Here is a 19617-nt window from a genome sequence, read left to right as displayed (position 1 = left end):
CTTCATTGCTTCCACTACTTCCGCCCTACTGATCTCTACCTCCCTCCTCTCATCTCTTCTTCTCCCAGCCATTCCCCAATAATAAAACTGATAAAATCTATGTCGTTGTAAATATGCCAAAGAAAACTCATAGAATCCAACAATATCAACACTTTGCGAAGCAGTAAGTGATCTGGGAAAAGATAAATTTGTGCACACACATACTCGAAAAGGGTAAAAAAAAAAAATAGTTGGGTGTCATCAATAAGAATGCACAACAATCTGCACACAGCATCAAAAACTTTTAAACCTACATGACAACCTAACCTCAACACAAGCAACAATAGTCACTGAATTCCACATGCAGTCAATGTAGTTTCGTCCCGTGCTAGTCACGCGTGTGGTCATCTGGCCAGTACACATTTCTTGCGGTGCTGTTGATCAGGACTTTCCACGCGTCTGGGTTCTGGGGGTCGTTGAACAAGTTTCTGGGCACCCTTTGACACATGCTGCTCCCCACGAACCATCGGGCTATTTGCGTATGATGGCTGGGTGTGGTGGAAGTGTGGACGAGATGGCACAGCTCGCACAAACTTCCCCGAACGTAGGCCTTGAAGTACCCGCGCCACAGATGGTACCTGAGGGCAACACGAAAAGTGTAAAAATCTGATACACTGATCATACAGACAGTTGTAGGGAGTTATGTTTCTGGGGAAATTGACTGCTTTATCGAAAAGTTTGAAAGATAAGCAGTAATTCAAGAGGTTAATCCATTCGGTCCGAGCACGTTATTTTTAGCACAATCTTGTTACTGCCAGACGATTTTAATCAGCTGAGGTGAGCTGTAAGGGGATTATGGGTGAGTGAGGGATTTAATGAAGGATTTATTTAACTTTATCTGCGTCAAAATTATCTCCTGAGCTTAACAAAATCGTCCAGAGGAAAATAGACTATCGTACAGAAATGTTAACAGTACTGTATATTTCTGTAAGACAGAGTAAGGTGAAAGTATTATAATAAAGTGCAAGGTGAAAGTATTATAATAAAGTGTAGAATATGCTTAAGTTATGATGAGATCTTGCTAATAATGAAATAGTCGCATAGAAAAAGTATATTTTCAGCACTTATTGTAGCAACGTAACACGAACTTTTGTAAGGTGCACTTATTCAACAGCACTATCTTATATTAAAGTTGGTATGCTTTTAGCACTTGTTTCAAATGGTTTCAGTGATAGCTTCAGGTCATTAAATGATAGGTTCGACTTAAACTTATTGAAGTCCTTGATCTATCTATTTATCTATCTATCTATCTATCTATTTATATATCTATATATATCTATATCTATCTATCTATATATATATATATATATATATATATTGTAACATAGCCTATGATTTCATCATCCTTTGTATAATTCTAACGTACAGTATGCTGCATGTTTGATCACGAATCGCCTCGTGGCTTCCATAGTGACCAGGCTAGCGTGTTTTACCTCACTCCCCCCTTCTCCCATTATAGTAGAGTAAATCGTTCTTTCTGTTGTTCAGAGCAGGATTGTCAACTCTTTGTCCCCTATGGCTTCATTTGCGCGTCCTTCTTACAAGTTGTATCAAGCTCTGCCGGCCCCTGTATAATAAGCTCAGTCTCTGCATTATTGCCACTTAGATCTACTCCTCATTTTGTTCACATCTCTGTCCTCTCCTGTACAGTTGTTATTATTTTTGTGAGTGCTCAGGAAGTATCCAACCATCTTGCTGCTGTGTAATTTGAGTATAAGTGTTATTACTTTTTCTTGTATTGTATAGCATAAGGTGTTGGTTCGTAGGCCTGGTAAGGTTTTTGTGATTCATGTGGAGTTTTTGATGTCAGCCATCATTAATAATATTTTGTATCTGTAATTATTATATCTTGCTTTAACTGAGCATTATCCGGTTTTCTCATTTTATCAGGGCTGACTTAGATAAATTTACTCTTGCTAATTTCGTGTTAATAGAGGCTATTGCAGTTAACCATATATTTAACCTGTTTTTTGCCATTCCATTATCCTTATGAGTCCTCAATGTTTAGTTGTTAGTTTGAGCATTAAACTTTAACTTGTAATTTTACCTAACTCTTTTGTTTTGAACCTGGAACTTTGTGGGACAGTAGTGATTTTAGTCTCTGTTCCGTAACATAAATTTGGCGACCTCTTATCAGGATATTCAGGATATTATCATAAGGATATTGCTTGATATTTTGTGACTGTGATTTATTTATGATGTCTACTATTACTACACTTGATGAAGCCAAAGATTTTTTGTCAAATGTGCAAAGAGTGTGTGATGTAGAAAACAGAACAAAGAATGAACTTGAGCTTGTTGCTCAACAATTGGGAATTGCTGTTCGCTCTCATCATTCTAAAGATCAAATTGTTGGCATGATTAATAAAAGCATGTTTAATGTAACTCCTCCAGATGAGCAAACGCAGATTGAAATAGCTAAGTTACAGCTAGCCCTGCAGGAGGCTCGTGCTAAGGAGGCTGAGTTTCAGGCTCGTGCTAAGGAGGCTGAGTTTCAGGCTCGTATTCAGGAGGCACAGGCACAGGCTTAGGCACAAGTTGAACTTGCTAGGATTCAGGCAGACCATGAGTATCGGATGAAACAAGGTGAAACTGGATCATCTAGCTCTGATGATTTTGATGTGGCTAAAAATGTTAAACTTGTCCCTCCTTTTAATGAATCTGATTTAAGAAAGTATTTTCAGTTGTTTGGGAGGGTAGCTACAGGTTTTAATTGGCCCAAAAAGTATTGGCCAGTACTCCTTCAAACTGTTCTCACCGGTAAAGCTCAAGTAACTTATGCATCTTTGCCTCAGGATCAATCTGATAATTATGATATAGTTAAGAGCTTGATTCTTAAGGCCTATGAGCTTGTTCCTGAAGCCTATAGAGTAAAATTTAGGACAACTTATAAGCAAGATAAGCAATACCATGTTGAGTATGCAAATATCAAAGAAGATCTGTTAGAGCAGTGGTTAAATTCTAAGAATGTGGATTCTGATTTTGGTAAATTTAAGCAGATGACTTCAAAAGATGTATTAATAAAGATGTAAGCCTATATCTTGGTGAGAAAAGAATAGATAATTTGTCTGATGCTGCAGTTTTAGCTGATGAATATGTTCTCACTCACAAGAGATATTCTAAAGAAAAAAGGAAAGCTGAGAGTAAGTACGTTGCCTCTACTCAGAGTACAGGTAACAGGAAAGAGAATAAAGATGATGTTTCTCTGGAAGTAAATACCAGCTCCACCTCTAGATTTCAGAAAAGTAAATGTACTTATTGTAGTAAGCTTGGTCATACTACGGAGAAATATTTCAGGAGACAGCGTGATGTGAACAAAAAGGAGTCTTTAAATATTCAGTCAATTGGGCTAGTGTCCACCCTTGAGAGTTCCCAGAATTCTTTAACTGAGTTAACTGAACCTGCTTTGAGGGGTAAATTAAATTCTCATGATAAAGCTCCTCTTTTGAGCAGTAACGTGGGTGACACTCTCAAGAGTTCATGTGCTAATTTCCTGTCTGATGGTTTTGTCAGTCCTCTGGACAGTAATAACAGGAAATCAGTTAAAATATATCGTGATACAGGTGCTTGCCAATCCCTTATGCTGACCAGTGTTCTAGGCTCTAATGTTAATTTCTCTGATGAAACTGTAATCTTACAAGGTGTAGGGAATAATTACTTCTCTGTCCCTCTGTGCAGAGTGAATTTAGAGTCTGGTTTTGTTAATGGTTCCGTTATGGTTGGGTTGGTTGAGACACTCCCAATGTCAGGTGTAACTTTCTTACTTGGAAATGATATCGGTGGAAGTCAAGTGTGTCCAGCTCCTCAGTTGTCTAGTGAACCAGTGACTGCAACCCAGGATTGTGATATCCCTGATGTGTTCTCTGCATGTGCTGTCACTAGGGCTAAGTCTAAAGTTACTGGTGACTTAGAGGATAATGATGATGATGATGTTATCCTAGCTGACATTTTTCTTGCTTATTTGGACCACTCACCAGATGAGGCAGTACCCCGTAGTGTTGATAATTTGTCTCGTCAAGAGTTGGTTGAGTTGCAGGTTGCTGACCCTGAGTTGAAAGGTCTAGCTAACTCTGCTTGCAGTGAGGAAGAGTCAGCTGGTGCTTCTACTTGTTATTATATAAAGTCAGGAGTACTTATGAGGAAGTGGAGACCCCCAACAGCATCAGCCGACTGTGAATGGGAGGTTGTACATCAAGTTGTCATCCCTCGTGTTTGTAGGCAGGATATGATTAGAGTGGCTCATGATTCCAGTTTGGCAGGACACCTTGGAGTGAGGAAGACTGTGACACGCATTTTGAAACACTTCTACTGGCCGGGCATCTTCAGAGATGTTTCCTGGTATTGTAAGTCTTGTCACACCTGTCAAGTTGTGGGGAAGTGTAATCAGACCGAAAAGGTTGCACCTCTAGTTCCCATTCCTCCTTTTGAGGCGCGATTCACCGGTGTGTTGGTGGATATTGTGGGCCCTCTTCCTAAGACTTCTTCAGGATTTTCTTACGTGTTGACCCTGCTTGATATGGCTACTCGTTATCCTGAAGCCATTCCACTTAGAAATATCTCAGCAAAAAACGTGGTTAAGGAAATGCTAGGGTTCTTCACCAAGTTTGGTCTACCCATGGAGGTAAAGTCAGACCGGGGAAGTAATTTCATGTCAAATGTTTTCAAGCAGTCTCTGAAAGAGTTGGGCATCACCCAGATCACGTCCTCAGCTTACCATCCCCAGACCCAAGGAGCGTTGGAGAGATATCATCAAACACTCAAATCGATGCTCAAGAAATACTGTTTGGAACATCAGAAAGACTGGGATAAAGGTCTTCCATTCGTTGTATTTGCCGCAAGAGAATCTCCAAATGAATCACTGGGCTTCTCACCCTTTGAACTACTGTTTGGCCATGAAGTAAAAGGACCCCTTAAGCTACTGAAGGAATGCTGGCTGTTGGAGGAAGATGACGTCAACCTGCTGGAGTATGTGATGAAGTTCAAAGAACGGCTGTCCACTGCTTTACAGCTGGCGAGAGAGAATTTAGGAGCTGCTCAGGAGAAGATGAAGACTTGGTATGATAAGAAGTCCAGGTTACGCCACTTTCAGCCAGGAGATCAGGTTTTGATTCTGCTACCAGTGCATGGGCAACCTCATCAAGACAAGTTTAGTGGTCCTTATTTCGTGGAGAAGAAACTCAGTGATGTCAACTATGTCATCGCCACACCAGATTGTAGAAAGAACAAAGAACTTTGTCACATCAACATGCTAAAGTTATATCACAGGCGGGACGAAAATAACCCAGTCTGCACTGTTGCTGTTCCACCCGAGTCTGCAAGTGAAGTTCTCCCATGCAGCATGAGCCTGAGTGATAGTTTAGGGAAGAATCCTGATATCATGAATGATCTTCAGACTAAGCTTTCTCATCTAGCTCCCGAGGAAAGGCAGGAGTTTTCAGCATTACTGCAGGAGTACCCGCAAGTGTTCCGTGCCACTCCAGGAAGAACCACTGTGTTGATGCATGATGTCGATGTTGGAGACGCAAAGCCAATTAAACTGCCTCTTTACCGTGTGAACCCAGTGAAAGTTCCTCTCATCCAGAAGGAGCTTGGCTACCTGTTGAACCACAAGATGATTGAGCCTTGTCAGAGCGAGTGGAGTTCTCCTGTCACTCTAGTCCCTAAGCCAGGTGGGTCACAGCAGCTTTGCATAGACTACAGACGTGTTAATCAGAGAACCAAAACAGACACTTACCCTCTCCCTCGTGTGGAAGATGGCATAGACAAGATCGGAAAGGCTAGGTACATAAGTAAGTTTGATTTGTTAAAGGGATACTAGCAAGTACCTATGACTGAACGTACTAGGGAGCTCTCATGTTTTGTAACACTACGAAAGACTTTTACATGTTCTGTAATGCCATATGGTATGAAGAATGCACCAGCCACTTTTCAGAAGCTCATGAATGTTGTAACAGAGGGTTTGGCAGGGTGTGTTGTTTATATTGATGATGTATTAATCTTCAGTGACAACTGGAAAGATCACCTATGCCATGTCAGTAAATTTCTTGAGCGTTTGGTTCAGGCTAATCTTGTAGCTAATTTATCAAAGTGTGAGTTTGGTCAAGCTAAAGTACAGTACCTTGGGTACGTAATTGGTGATGGACATGTTGCACCCCCAGCAGCTAAGGTTCAGGTTATAAGTGATCTTCCCAGACCTAAGAGTAGGAAAGAGCTACAAAGATTTTTGGGAATGGTAGGTTATTACAGGAGATTTGTTCTTAACTTTTCAATTCTTGTATCACCACTTACAGACCTACTGAAAAAGGGAGTTAAATTTGTCTGGACCAATAACTGTGAATCCTTTTTCAGTAAACTTAAAGCTATCCTATTAAGTCAGCCAGTGCTCGCTACTCCAAATTTTGCTAAGCCTTTTAAGATGGCTTTTGACGCAAGTGATACATGAGCTGGGGCTGTTTTGCTGCAAGAGGATGATCAGGGTATTGAACACCCTGTATCTAATTACAGTAAGAAGTTCACTCCACCTCAAAAGAACTACTCCACTATTGAGAAAGAGCTTTTGGCCTTGATTTTGAGTTTACAGCATTTTTCATTTTATTTGTGTTCTGGTTTTGACCCCATAGTCATTTATACCAATCATAACCCACTGAAATTCCTTAGTAAGTTTAAAGATAAAAATCAGAGATTGACAAGATGGAGTCTAGTTCTTCAGGAGTATTCATTAGACATACAACAGGTCAAGGGGAAAGAAAATGTTATTGCAGATTGCTTCTCTAGACTTTAGACAGATTGTTTTAGAGTAATAAGAAATTACCTTTGTAATTTTTTTTTTTTTTTTTTTTTTTTTGTGGGGAGGTGTTAAATAGCCTACGATTTCATCATCCTTTGTATAATTCTAACGTACAGTATGCTGCATGTTTGATCACGAATCGCCTCGTGGCTTCCATAGTGACCAGGCTAGCGTGTTTTACCTCACTCCCCCCTTCTCCCATTATAGTAGAGTAAATCGTTCTTTCTGTTATTCAGAGCAGGATTGTCAACTCTTTGTCCCCTATGGCTTCATTTGCGCGTCCTTCTTACAAGTTGTATCAAGCTCTGCCGGCCCCTGTATAATGAGCTCAGTCTCTGCATTATTGCCACTTAGATCTACTCCTCATTTTGTTCACATCTCTGTCCTCTCCTGTACAGTTGTTATTATTTTTGTGAGTGCTCAGGAAGTCTCCAACCATCTAGCTGCTGTGTAATTTGAGTATAAGTGTTATTACTTTTTCTTGTATTGTATAGCATAAGGTGTTGGTTCGTAGGCCTGGTAAGGTTTTTGTGATTCATGTGGAGTTTTTGATGTCAGCCATCATTAATAATATTTTGTATCTGTAATTATTATATCTTGCTTTAACTGAGCATTATCCGGTTTTCTCATTTTATCAGGGCTGACTTAGATAAATTTACTCTTGCTAATTTCGTGTTAATAGAGGCTATTGCAGTTAACCATATATTTAACCTGTTTTTTGCCATTACATTATCCTTATGAGTCCTCAATGTTTAGTTGTTAGTTTGAGCATTAAACTTTAACTTGTAATTTTACCTAACTCTTTTGTTTTGAACCTGGAACTTTGCGGGACAGTAGTGATTTTAGTCTCTGTTCCGTAACATAAATTTGGCGACCTCTTATCAGGATATTCAGGATATTATCATAAGGATATTGCTTGATATTTTGTGACTGTGATTTATTTATGATGTCTACTATTACTACACTTGATGAAGCCAAAGATTTTTTGTCAATTGTGCAAAGAGTGTGTGATGTAGAAAACAGAACAAAGAATGAACTTTAGCTTGTTGCTCAACAATTGGGAATTGCTGTTCGCTCTCATCATTCTAAAGATCAAATTGTTGGCATGATTAATAAAAGCATGTTTAATGTAACTCCTCCAGATGAGCAAACGCAGATTGAAATAGCTAAGTTACAGCTAGCCCTGCAGGAGGCTCGTGCTAAGGAGGCTGAGTTTCAGGCTCGTGCTAAGGTGGCTGAGTTTCAGGCTCGTGCTAAGGAGGCTGAGTTTCAGGCTCGTATTCAGGAGGCACAGGCACAGGCTCAGGCACAAGTTGAACTTGCTAGGATTCAGGCAGACCATGAGTATCGGATGAAACAAGGTGAAACTGGATCATCTAGCTCTGATGATTTTGATGTGGCTAAAAATGTTAAACTTGTCCCTCCTTTTAATGAATCTGATTTAACAAAGAATTTTCAGTTGTTTGGGAGGGTAGCTACAGGTTTTAATTGGCCCAAAAAGTATTGGCCAGTACTCCTTCAAACTGTTCTCACCGGTAAAGCTCAAGTAACTTATGCATCTTTGCCTCAGGATCAATCTGATAATTATGATATAGTTAAGAGCTTGATTCTTAAGGCCTATGAGCTTGTTCCTGAAGCCTATAGAGTAAAATTTAGGACAACTTATAAGCAAGATAAGCAATACCATGTTGAGTATGCAAATATCAAAGAAGATCTCTTAGAGCAGTGGTTAAATTCTAAGAATGTGGATTCTGATTTTGGTAAATTTAAGCAGATGATTTTGCTGGAGGACTTCAAAAGGTGTATTAATAAAGATGTAAGCCTATATCTTGGTGAGAAAAGAATAGATAATTTGTCTGATGCTGCAGTTTTAGCTGATGAATATGTTCTCACTCACAAGAGATATTCTAAAGAAAAAAGGAAAGCTGAGAGTAAGTACGTTGCCTCTACTCAGAGTACAGGTAACAGGAAAGAGAATAAAGATGATGTTTCTCTGGAAGTAAATACCAGCTCCACCTCTAGATTTCAGAAAAGTAAATGTACTTATTGTAGTAAGCTTGGTCATACTACGGAGAAATATTTCAGGAGACAGCGTGATGTGAACAAAAAGGAGTCTTTAAATATTCAGTCAATTGGGCTAGTGTCCACCCTTGAGAGTTCCCAGAATTCTTTAACTGAGTTAACTGAACCTGCTTTGAGGGGTAAATTAAATTCTCATGATAAAGCTCCTCTTTTGAGCAGTAACGTGGGTGACACTCTCAAGAGTTCATGTGCTAATTTCCTGTCTGATGGTTTTGTCAGTCCTCTGGACAGTAATAACAGGAAATCAGTTAAAATATATCGTGATACAGGTGCTTGCCAATCCCTTATGCTGACCAGTGTTCTAGGCTCTAATGTTAATTTCTCTGATGAAACTGTAATCTTACAAGGTGTAGGGAATAATTACTTCTCTGTCCCTCTGTGCAGAGTGAATTTAGAGTCTGGTTTTGTTAATGGTTCCGTTATGGTTGGGTTGGTTGAGACACTCCCAATGTCAGGTGTAACTTTCTTACTTGGAAATGATATCGGTGGAAGTCAAGTGTGTCCAGCTCCTCAGTTGTCTAGTGAACCAGTGACTGCAACCCAGGATTGTGATATCCCTGATGTGTTCTCTGCATGTGCTGTCACTAGGGCTAAGTCTAAAGTTACTGGTGACTTAGAGGATAATGATGATGATGATGTTATCCTAGCTGACATTTTTCTTGCTTATTTGGACCACTCACCAGATGAGGCAGTACCCCGTAGTGTTGATAATTTGTCTCGTCAAGAGTTGGTTGAGTTGCAGGTTGCTGACCCTGAGTTGAAAGGTCTAGCTAACTCTGCTTGCAGTGAGGAAGAGTCAGCTGGTGCTTCTACTTGTTATTATATAAAGTCAGGAGTACTTATGAGGAAGTGGAGACCCCCAACAGCATCAGCCGACTGTGAATGGGAGGTTGTACATCAAGTTGTCATCCCTCGTGTTTGTAGGCAGGATATCATTAGAGTGGCTCATGATTCCAGTTTGGCAGGACACCTTGGAGTGAGGAAGACTGTGGCACGCATTTTGAAACACTTCTACTGGCCGGGCATCTTCAGAGATGTTTCCTGGTATTGTAAGTCTTGTCACACCTGTCAAGTTGTGGGGAAGTGTAATCAGACCGAAAAGGTTGCACCTCTAGTTCCCATTCCTCCTTTTGAGGCGCGATTCACCGGTGTGTTGGTGGATATTGTGGGCCCTCTTCCTAAGACTTCTTCAGGATTTTCTTACGTGTTGACCCTGCTTGATATGGCTACTCGTTATCCTGAAGCCATTCCACTTAGAAATATCTCAGCAAAAAACGTGGTTAAGGAAATGCTAGGGTTCTTCACCAAGTTTGGTCTACCCATGGAGGTACAGTCAGACCGGGGAAGTAATTTCATGTCAAATGTTTTCAAGCAGTCTCTGAAAGAGTTGGGCATCACCCAGATCACGTCCTCAGCTTACCATCCGCAGACCCAAGGAGCGTTGGAGAGATATCATCAAACACTCAAATCGATACTCAAGAAATACTGTTCGGAACATCAGAAAGACTAGGATAAAGGTCTTCCATTCGTTGTATTTGCCGCAAGAGAATCTCCAAATGAATCACTGGGCTTCTCACCCTTTTAACTACTGTTTGGCCATGAAGTAAAAGGACCCCTTAAGCTACTGAAGGAATACTGGCTGTCGGAGGAAGATGACGTCAACCTGCTGGAGTATGTGATGAAGTTCAAAGAACGGCTGTCCACTGCTTTACAGCTGGCGAAAGAGAATTTAGGAGCTGCTCAGGAGAAGATGAAGACTTGGTATGATAAGAAGTCCAGGTTACGCCACTTTCAGCCAGGAGATCAGGTTTTGATTCTGCTACCAGTGCATGGGCAACCTCTTCAAGCCAAGTTTAGTGGTCCTTATTTCGTGGAGAAGAAACTCAGTGATGTCAACTATGTCATCGCCACACCAGATTGTAGAAAGAACAAAGAACTTTGTCACATCAACATGCTAAAGTTATATCACAGGCGGGACGAAAATAACCCAGTCTGCACTGTTGCTGTTCCACCCGAGTCTGCAAGTGAAGTTCTCCCATGCAGCATGAGCCTGAGTGATAGTTTAGGGAAGAATCCTGATATCATGAATGATCTTCAGACTAAGCTTTCTCATCTAGCTCCCGAGGAAAGGCAGGAGTTTTCAGCATTACTGCAGGAGTACCCGCAAGTGTTCCGTGCCACTCCAGGAAGAACCACTGTGTTGATGCATGATGTCGATGTTGGAGACGCAAAGCCAATTAAACTGCCTCTTTACCGTGTGAACCCAGTGAAAGTTCCTCTCATCCAGAAGGAGCTTGGCTACCTGTTGAACCACAAGATGATTGAGCCTTGTCAGAGCGAGTGGAGTTCTCCTGTCACTCTAGTCCCTAAGCCAGGTGGGTCACAGCAGCTTTGCATAGACTACAGACGTGTTAATCAGAGAACCAAAACAGACACTTACCCTCTCCCTCGTGTGGAAGATGGCATAGACAAGATCGGAAAGGCTAGGTACATAAGTAAGTTTGATTTGTTAAAGGGATACTAGCAAGTACCTATGACTGAACGTACTAGGGAGCTCTCATGTTTTGTAACACTACGAAAGACTTTTACATGTTCTGTAATGCCATATGGTATGAAGAATGCACCAGCCACTTTTCAGAAGCTCATGAATGTTGTAACAGAGGGTTTGGCAGGGTGTGTTGTTTATATTGATGATGTATTAATCTTCAGTGACAACTGGAAAGATCACCTATGCCATGTCAGTAAATTTCTTGAGCGTTTGGTTCAGGCTAATCTTGTAGCTAATTTATCAAAGTGTGAGTTTGGTCAAGCTAAAGTACAGTACCTTGGGTACGTAATTGGTGATGGACATGTTGCACCCCCAGCAGCTAAGGTTCAGGTTATAAGTGATCTTCCCAGACCTAAGAGTAGGAAAGAGCTACAAAGATTTTTGGGAATGGTAGGTTATTACAGGAGATTTGTTCTTAACTTTTCAATTCTTGTATCACCACTTACAGACCTACTGAAAAAGGGAGTTAAATTTGTCTGGACCGATAACTGTGAATCCTTTTTCAGTAAACTTAAAGCTATCCTATTAAGTCAGCCAGTGCTCGCTACTCCAAATTTTGCTAAGCCTTTTAAGATGGCTTTTGACGCAAGTGATACATGAGCTGGGGCTGTTTTGCTGCAAGAGGATGATCAGGGTATTGAACACCCTGTATCTAATTACAGTAAGAAGTTCACTCCACCTCAAAAGAACTACTCCACTATTGAGAAAGAGCTTTTGGCCTTGATTTTGAGTTTACAGCATTTTTCATTTTATTTGTGTTCTGGTTTTGACCCCATAGTCATTTATACCAATCATAACCCACTGAAATTCCTTAGTAAGTTTAAAGATAAAAATCAGAGATTGACAAGATGGAGTCTACTTCTTCAGGAGTATTCATTAGACATACAACAGGTCAAGGGGAAAGAAAATGTTATTGCAGATTGCTTCTCTAGACTTTAGACAGATTGTTTTAGAGTAATAAGAAATTACCTTTGTAAATTTTTTTTTTTTTTTTTTTGTGGGGAGGTGTTACATAGCCTACGATTTCATCATCATCCTTTGTATAATTCTAACGTACAGTATGCTGCATGTTTGATCACGAATCGCCTCGTGGCTTCCATAGTGACCAGGCTAGCGTGTTTTACCTCACTCCCCCCTTATAGTAAAGTAAGTCGTTCTTTCTGTTGTTCAGAGCAGGATTGTCAACTCTTTGTCCCCTATGGCTTCATTTGCGCGTCCTTCTTACAAGTTGTATCAAGCTCTGCCGGCCCCTATATAATGAGCTCAGTCTGTGTATTATTGCCACTTAGATCTACTCCTCATTTTGTTCACATCTCTGTCCTCCCCTGTACAGTTGTTATTATTTTTGTGAGTGCTCAGGAAGTCTCCAACCATCTAGCTGCTGTGTAATTTGCGTATAAGTGTTATTACTTTTTCTTGTATTGTATAGCATAAGGTGTTGGTTCGTAGGCCTGGTAAGGTTTTTGTGATTCATGTGGAGTTTTTGATGTCAGCCATCATTAATAATATTTTGTATCTGTAATTATTATATCTTGCTTTAACTGAGCATTATCCGGTTTTCTCATTTTATCAGGGCTGACTTAGATGAATTTACTCTTGCTAATTTCGTGTTAAAAGAGGCTATTGCAGTTAACCATATATTTAACCTGTTTTTTGCCATTACATTATCCTTATGAGTCCTGAATGTTTAGTTGTTAGTTAGAGCATTAAACTTTAACTTGTAATTTTACCTAACTCTTTTGTTTTGAACCTGGAACTTTGCGGGGCAGTAGTGATTTTAATCTCTGTTCCGTAACAATATATATATATATATATTGTTACGCTGTCCGCCTTTCCGTTCCCACGGATGCAGCCGTTACAGCTGGGCTAGGGGGATTATGCAGTATGTATCCGTGTCATTCGCGGAGTTTATATTAGCGAGTGTTACAAGTTCTTTTGTTTCTTTCGTTCCTGCCACTGAGGGCAATTTTATTTCATGCCATGCTGAGAATGCATTTGATTATTTTGATTGTCTTATGTGAGCTACCAGTATATTTAATGATGTTTTGCTTGCATTAGAAGTACCAATTTATTGTAGAGAGAGAGGGGCACGAATTTAAGTTCTTATTAATTAATTTGATTCATGCGTTCGCACTTGGCTGCACACAAGCCAGCCTTTGTCAGTCTCTTCCCAGCCAGCTTTAGTATCGGGTGCTTGTACACTCTCTCCCCAGTTATTTTTATGCCGAGCTGGCGTTTTCATTTAAGTTTATTTTTATTCTTTTTGTTGCTGACTGAGGGAAGTAGATATTTTATTTGTTTTTGTGACCTTGTTGTCTTTGGAGGGCCAGTCTGGCTCACCGTGGTCCTCTCGCTGCCTTTGTTAACGTTCCCCAACACACGTACGTACACACACACACCCCTAACCCCTACACTGTTTAATCCCATCTCTCTGCACAAGGCTAGTGAGAACCATCGTGAGCTATTAACTGCGTTCCCCCTTGGACACGGGTTAAGTAGAAAGTCGTCACCACCGGAAGTAAGTGGGAGGTGTTCCTGTATACTGTCTCGGGCGGTATTACTTCCGGTAGTGGCGATAGTAGGCTAGATCTATAGGTAGGCTGTTCCGTTTTATTATCAAAGTACAGAGTGTTGCGTTCTTAAGTACTTCCGTTGTGCAGTTTTTCTCTAGTTTGCGGAGTGTCAGTGCCGGGGTCTGCGTTATTTTTGCAACGCAGTGGAGGCCGATCATCTAAGGCTGACTTGTTGTCTTTTTGTAATAGCCCCGGGCTGGCGCAAACCGTAACAGTGGCGACCTCGCATCAGGATATCCTAACAGTGCCTTCTTCTTGCTAGGATATCGTTACCTTGGCGTTCTCTGTGCTTTGAGGTGAAGCTGATGTGTGTGTAGTTTCTCAGTCAGCATTAGTATTTCATTATTTAGTACTGCCATTGATTTGTCGCCATGGAGTCACGCGTGTCTACACCAGATCGCGTACGTGCTGAGTCACCTGTGGATATGGAACAACGAGAGGCACATAGCAAAGGTACTCCCCGTGTGAGCCCTGAGTTTGACTATGGTGCTGAAATGCCTCGTTTCGCTACCCCACTATTACCATCTATGATGCCGCCGAGCCAGTTTAGAGCAGTTCCCCCAGGTATGTTTAGTGCTTTCCCTGGAGTTGTTCATTCCACTCCCATATACCCTGGAGCCTTGTCACCGGAGGCTCAGTTGCAGTTGGAGTTGAAAAAGTTGGAGATGGAAATGCAGCGTGCAAAAGAAGAGAGGGAGATGCAGCGTGAAAAAGAAGAGAGGGAAATGCAGCGTGCAAAAGAAGAGAGGGAGATGGAGTTGCAGCGTGAAAAAATGCGATTTGAGCTGGAGAAGACTCGCTTGGAGCTGACTGCTAATAGACCAACTTCAGATACCCAAACCTCAGGCCGTGCAGAGGATAGGGAGAGTTGGTTCTCAAGGAGTCTAAAATTAGTGCCAGCATTTGATGAGTTGAAGGTGACAGAATGGTTTGTCAGGTTTGAGAAGAAGGCTAGGGAGTTTGAGTGGCCAAGGCAGCGCTGGGTGGGGTTGGTATCTAATGTGCTGAAGGGAAAAGCCTTGGAAGTGTATAATAGGTTGAGCCCTGAGGATGTAGATGATTATGATGAATTTAAAACAGCCATCCTGAAGGCATATGAACTTAGACCAGAGGCTTATCGGTTGTTGTTCCGTGGTGCTCGGAAAAGGCCTGCTGACACCTATATGGCCTAAGCTAGGTATCTGGAGGAGAGGTTAGACGAGTGGTTGCTGAGTGAGAGCGCCACTTCGTATAACGAGGTGCGTGAACTGCTTTTGATGGAACATTTTACCAACATGGCTGACAAAGAAATTGGTGTTAAAATTAGGGAGAAGAGATTTAAGACCGTGAAGGAAGCAGCGACGTGGGCTGATGACCGGGTGTTTGCCTTGCGGAGTATGGGGGTCAAGTATGCTAATTTTCAGTATTCCAGGGAGAGGACTGTGAGTGGCCCTGCCTGGGATAAATCTCCCGTGAATCAGTCCAAGGGAAGTTCAGAGGAGAAAAAGAATTCTGGGAGAAAGAGCCCTGTATCCAGTTCGAAGCTAGTTTGTTACTTTTGCAAACAGAGTGGGCACATCAAGCCTAACTGCCCTAAGTGGAAGGCCTCCCAAAATGCCAAACCAGTGGCACTAGTTATAGGTTCGAGTCAGGTGAACGAGAGGAGTTGGGAGAGTGGTAACGGTGAGGGGGAAGTCTGTGGAAAGCTGGAGTGCAGCCGGTTGTGCTCGCTGCCAGCTCAGGCTGAAAAAGTTACCCAACATGCTACGCCACCTCCGGATGAACTGCCTCAGAAATCGTCCCTAGACTGGTGTAAACCTTTTATGTGTCACGGCACAGTGAAAATTCATGGGATCAGTTATCCAGTTACTGTGGCTCGTGATACCTGTGCACAACAGTCTGTGTGCAGAAACGTGACTGGAGGGCCTGTAAACTCAGGGAAGTATGTGCTGTGTAGAGGCATGAACTCAGATGAATACTATGATTATGTTCATGTGGAACTCGATTGCCCCATTGTTCAGGCTGCAGCTCAAGTAGCTGTTGCTGATGTAATGCCACTAGAGGGGGTTGATTTTCTGCTGGGGAACGACCTGGCTGGGGAGAAAGTATTTCCGTCTCTTCCCCCACCAGTTGTTGTGGCAGAGAAGTGTTTTGACGCCCCAGAAGTTGGTATTGAAGTTGATGCAGAAGTGGAAGCCATGTTCCCGGTCTGTGCAATTACACGATCTATGGCACAGGTTGCAGCCCGGGAGGAAGAACTGGTGAAGTCACAGGTTCTTGGGGTCGACTGTGATGAGGCAGGGCCACCAATGGAGGAACCTAGTGAGCAGAGTGTTGCTGTAGTGGGTGAGGAGAGTGGGAATGCGTGCATGGGCGCCGCCCCACTTCCCACTCAGGACACTAGAGGTGGTGCTGAGTGTGTCTGTGTGGAGACTGAACCCAGCCCACCGACTGAATTAGAAGAATTTCAGGACGCTGGGGTCGACTGCGGGGATGCAGGACCTCCGTCAAACGCGCCTGAGGAACAGAGTGTCACTGTTGAGGGTAGAGGTGATGATGTCAGTGTGGAGTCTGACATTCCTCCCCCTGTCGAGTGTACTAGAGGTGACGCTGAGATTGATCGCCCTTCGCAATCCAGTGTCCCGACCAGTCCCTTATCTCAGTCCTCAGTAGAGCTGGCGAGTGTTGGGTCAGCAGAATTGAGGGTGAAGCAACAGGAGGATGTAACATTAAAGCCCTTGTTTGCTCGAGTAGGGGAAGAAAGAAGTATGGAGTGTGGTAAGGAGGAGTTCCTGATTAAAGACAATGTTTTACATCGCCGATGGACGCCCATTGGCGCCACGATGGATGGAGGAGTGGGTGAGTTAGTGCAGGTGGTGGTGCCTGTGCAGTATAGGGTGCCGTTAATACAGTTAGCACATGAGGGACCTTTAGCAGGTCACTTGGGAAACAGAAAGACAGTGCAGCGCTTAAGATATAATTTTTGGTGGCCAAGTATGCCGGGACAAGTTGCTGCGTACATCAAGGGCTGTCACACGTGTCAGATAGTGGGCAAGCCAAATCAAGTTCTTCCTGTGGCCCCTTTGACTCCCATTCCTGCAGTTGAACCTCCGTTTACCCGGGTAATCATTGATATCGTGGGCCCTTTACCTCCTACTTCTGCTGGAAACAAGTATTTGTTAACCATAATGGATGTTACAACGCGATACCCAGAGGCTATACCAATCAGAAGCATGCAGGCGAAGTCAGTAGTCAAGCAACTTATCCTGTTCTTTACTCATTTTGGCCTGCCCAAGGAGTTGCAGTCAGACCGTGGAGTAAATTTTACATCTAATTTGTTTAAGCAGACAATGACAGAGTTGGGCATCAAACACATTTTGTCCAGTGCCTACCATCCGCAGTCACAAGGTGCCCTGGAGAGGCATCATCAGACCTTAAAGACCATGCTGTGCACCTTCTGCTATGATAGTGGAAAGGATTGGGACCTAGCGGTACCCTTTGTTATGTTTGCAGTGAGAGAGGTACCAACTGAGTCGTTAGGGTTTTCACCCAATGAGTTAGTGTTTGGGCACAGAGTTCGTGGTCCCTTGGATGTGGTGCGAGAGGCCTGGAGTAACAACAAATCTGGCAACCAGGAATCCATGCTTGACTATGTCTGGCGCACTCGGGAGAGACTGCATTGCGCTTTAGAGCTTGCCCGTGACCATCTAATCGGGGCTCAAGCGAAAATGAAGGCTCATTATGATAAGAAGGTCAGAAGTCGTGAGTTTAAGCAAGGAGATGAAGTTTTGGCACTGCTGCCCATGCAAGGAAAACCTCTGGCAGCTAGATTCAGTGGTCCTTATATTGCGAAGAAGAGAGTTGGGGAACTTGACTATCTAATTGTTACCCCAGATAGGCGGAAGAGTACTCAGTTGTGCCACATTAATATGTTGAAGCCATACTACCGCCCAGTTGATTCTCATTGTGGGATGACTGCTGATGTCTCTCACCTGGGATGTGAAGGACGGGGAAAGGAGGACGTGGCATCAAAGGAACTTGCTGTGGAGGGAGCTGTTGGTGCCGGTGATGTGATTAGTGGACCAGGGTTACAGCCACAGTCCCTGGAAGGTGACTTTGGAGTGGACGTCGAGGGAACCAGGGATAAGAGCGCTCCTGTAGTTTTGGCGGTTGGTAGTGAGTTGGAGGAGCAGGAGGAAGTGCTTAGTCGTGGTGAGATGTTACCAGCTGACCTATGGGAGGGCAATGGTTATGCAGCTCTGGTGGAGAAATTGCGACACCTTGATCCAGTAAAGCGAGAAGAGCTGTGCAACAGATTATGGAAACATCCGAAAGTTTTTGGAGATTCACCGGGATTGACAACTTGGGCTACTCATGACATTGATGTTGGGGATAGTAAGCCTGTAAAATTAGCTCCCTACCGCATCAACCCTATCAGACAGAAAGCTCTCGATAATGAGATCAAGTATATGTTGGACCATGGATTGATTAAGAGGAGTTTCAGTGAGTGGAGTTCACCAGTTACCTTGCAGCCGAAGCCAGATGGGAAGGTTAGGTTGTGTGTGGACTTCCGGAAGGTTAACTCACTGTCTAAGACCGATGCTTATCCCTTGCCTCGGGTCGATGACTCCGTGGACAAGGTGGGAAATGCCACTTATATCACCAAACTTGACTTAGTAAAAGGATACTGGCAGGTCCCGCTGACGGAACGGGCTAAACAAGTGGCTAGCTTTGTTGTCAGTGGTGCAGTATATCAGTGCCAGGTGATGCCTTATGGATTGAAGAATGCTCCAGCCACTTTCCAGAGGCTTATGGATAAAGTGGTGGATGGCATACCTAATTGTGTCGTTTACATCGATGATGTCATTGTGTATGACACCAAGTGGGAGGAGCACCTTGATCATGTGGAAATGCTCATTAAGCGGTTGGAGGAAGCTGGCTTAGTAGTCAACTTAGACAAGTGCGAGTTCGTACGTGCTAAGGTCCAGTACTTTGGATTTGTTGTAGGACATGGGCAAGTGGCTCCACCTCGGGCTAAGGTGGATGCCATTTCCAACTTTGCAGCACCCCAGTGTCGCCGTGCCCTCCAGCGATTTTTGGGCATGATCGGCTATTACAGACGATTTATTGGGAATTACTCCACAGTGCTTGCCCCTCTTACTGACTTATTGCGCAAGGATAAGAAGTGGCAGTGGACAGCCGAGTGTGACCAAGCTTTTACTACTGTCAAGTCTCTGCTGTGCCACCACCCTATATTGCGTGCACCAGATTTTGACAGATCTTTTGTGCTGGCAGTTGATGCTAGCCGAGTAGGGGTAGGAGCAGTGTTGATGCAGCCGGATGAGGGCCAGGTTGAACATCCCATATCATACTTCTCAAAGAAGTTTAATAGAGCCCAGAAGAACTACTCTGTCATAGAGCAGGAGTTATTAGCGATTATCCTGGCCCTGCAACACTTTGCTGTCTACCTGCCCCCTTTTGGCCCTGTGATCAAGATTTATTCAGACCATCATCCCCTGCAGTTTTTGAACAAGTTTAAATTCAAGAACCAGCGTTTGACCCGCTGGAGTTTGCTTTTGCAAGAGTACAATTTAGAAGTTAGGCATATT

General features: G+C 42.9%; 1 protein-coding gene across 1 annotated transcript in view; it reads right to left on the bottom strand.

Moving 5' to 3' along the window:
* Positions 1–364: 364 nt before the first annotated feature.
* Positions 365–19617, bottom strand: part of LOC145405313 (alpha-(1,3)-fucosyltransferase C-like) — a 114486-nt gene continuing 95233 nt past the window's right edge. The window contains exon 8 of the mRNA XM_080276734.1: positions 365–617. Coding sequence (XP_080132860.1) covers positions 368–617 — 250 coding nt within the window. The 3' untranslated portion in view covers positions 365–367. The remainder of the gene's footprint in view (positions 618–19617) is intronic.

Source organism: Coenobita brevimanus, chromosome 66, assembly GCF_032717465.1.
Source record: "Coenobita brevimanus isolate Jiangsu-jjx chromosome 66, ASM3271746v2, whole genome shotgun sequence".
Classification (NCBI taxonomy): Eukaryota; Metazoa; Arthropoda; class Malacostraca; order Decapoda; family Coenobitidae; genus Coenobita; species Coenobita brevimanus.
This window is presented reverse-complemented; position numbering and strand designations above follow the sequence as displayed.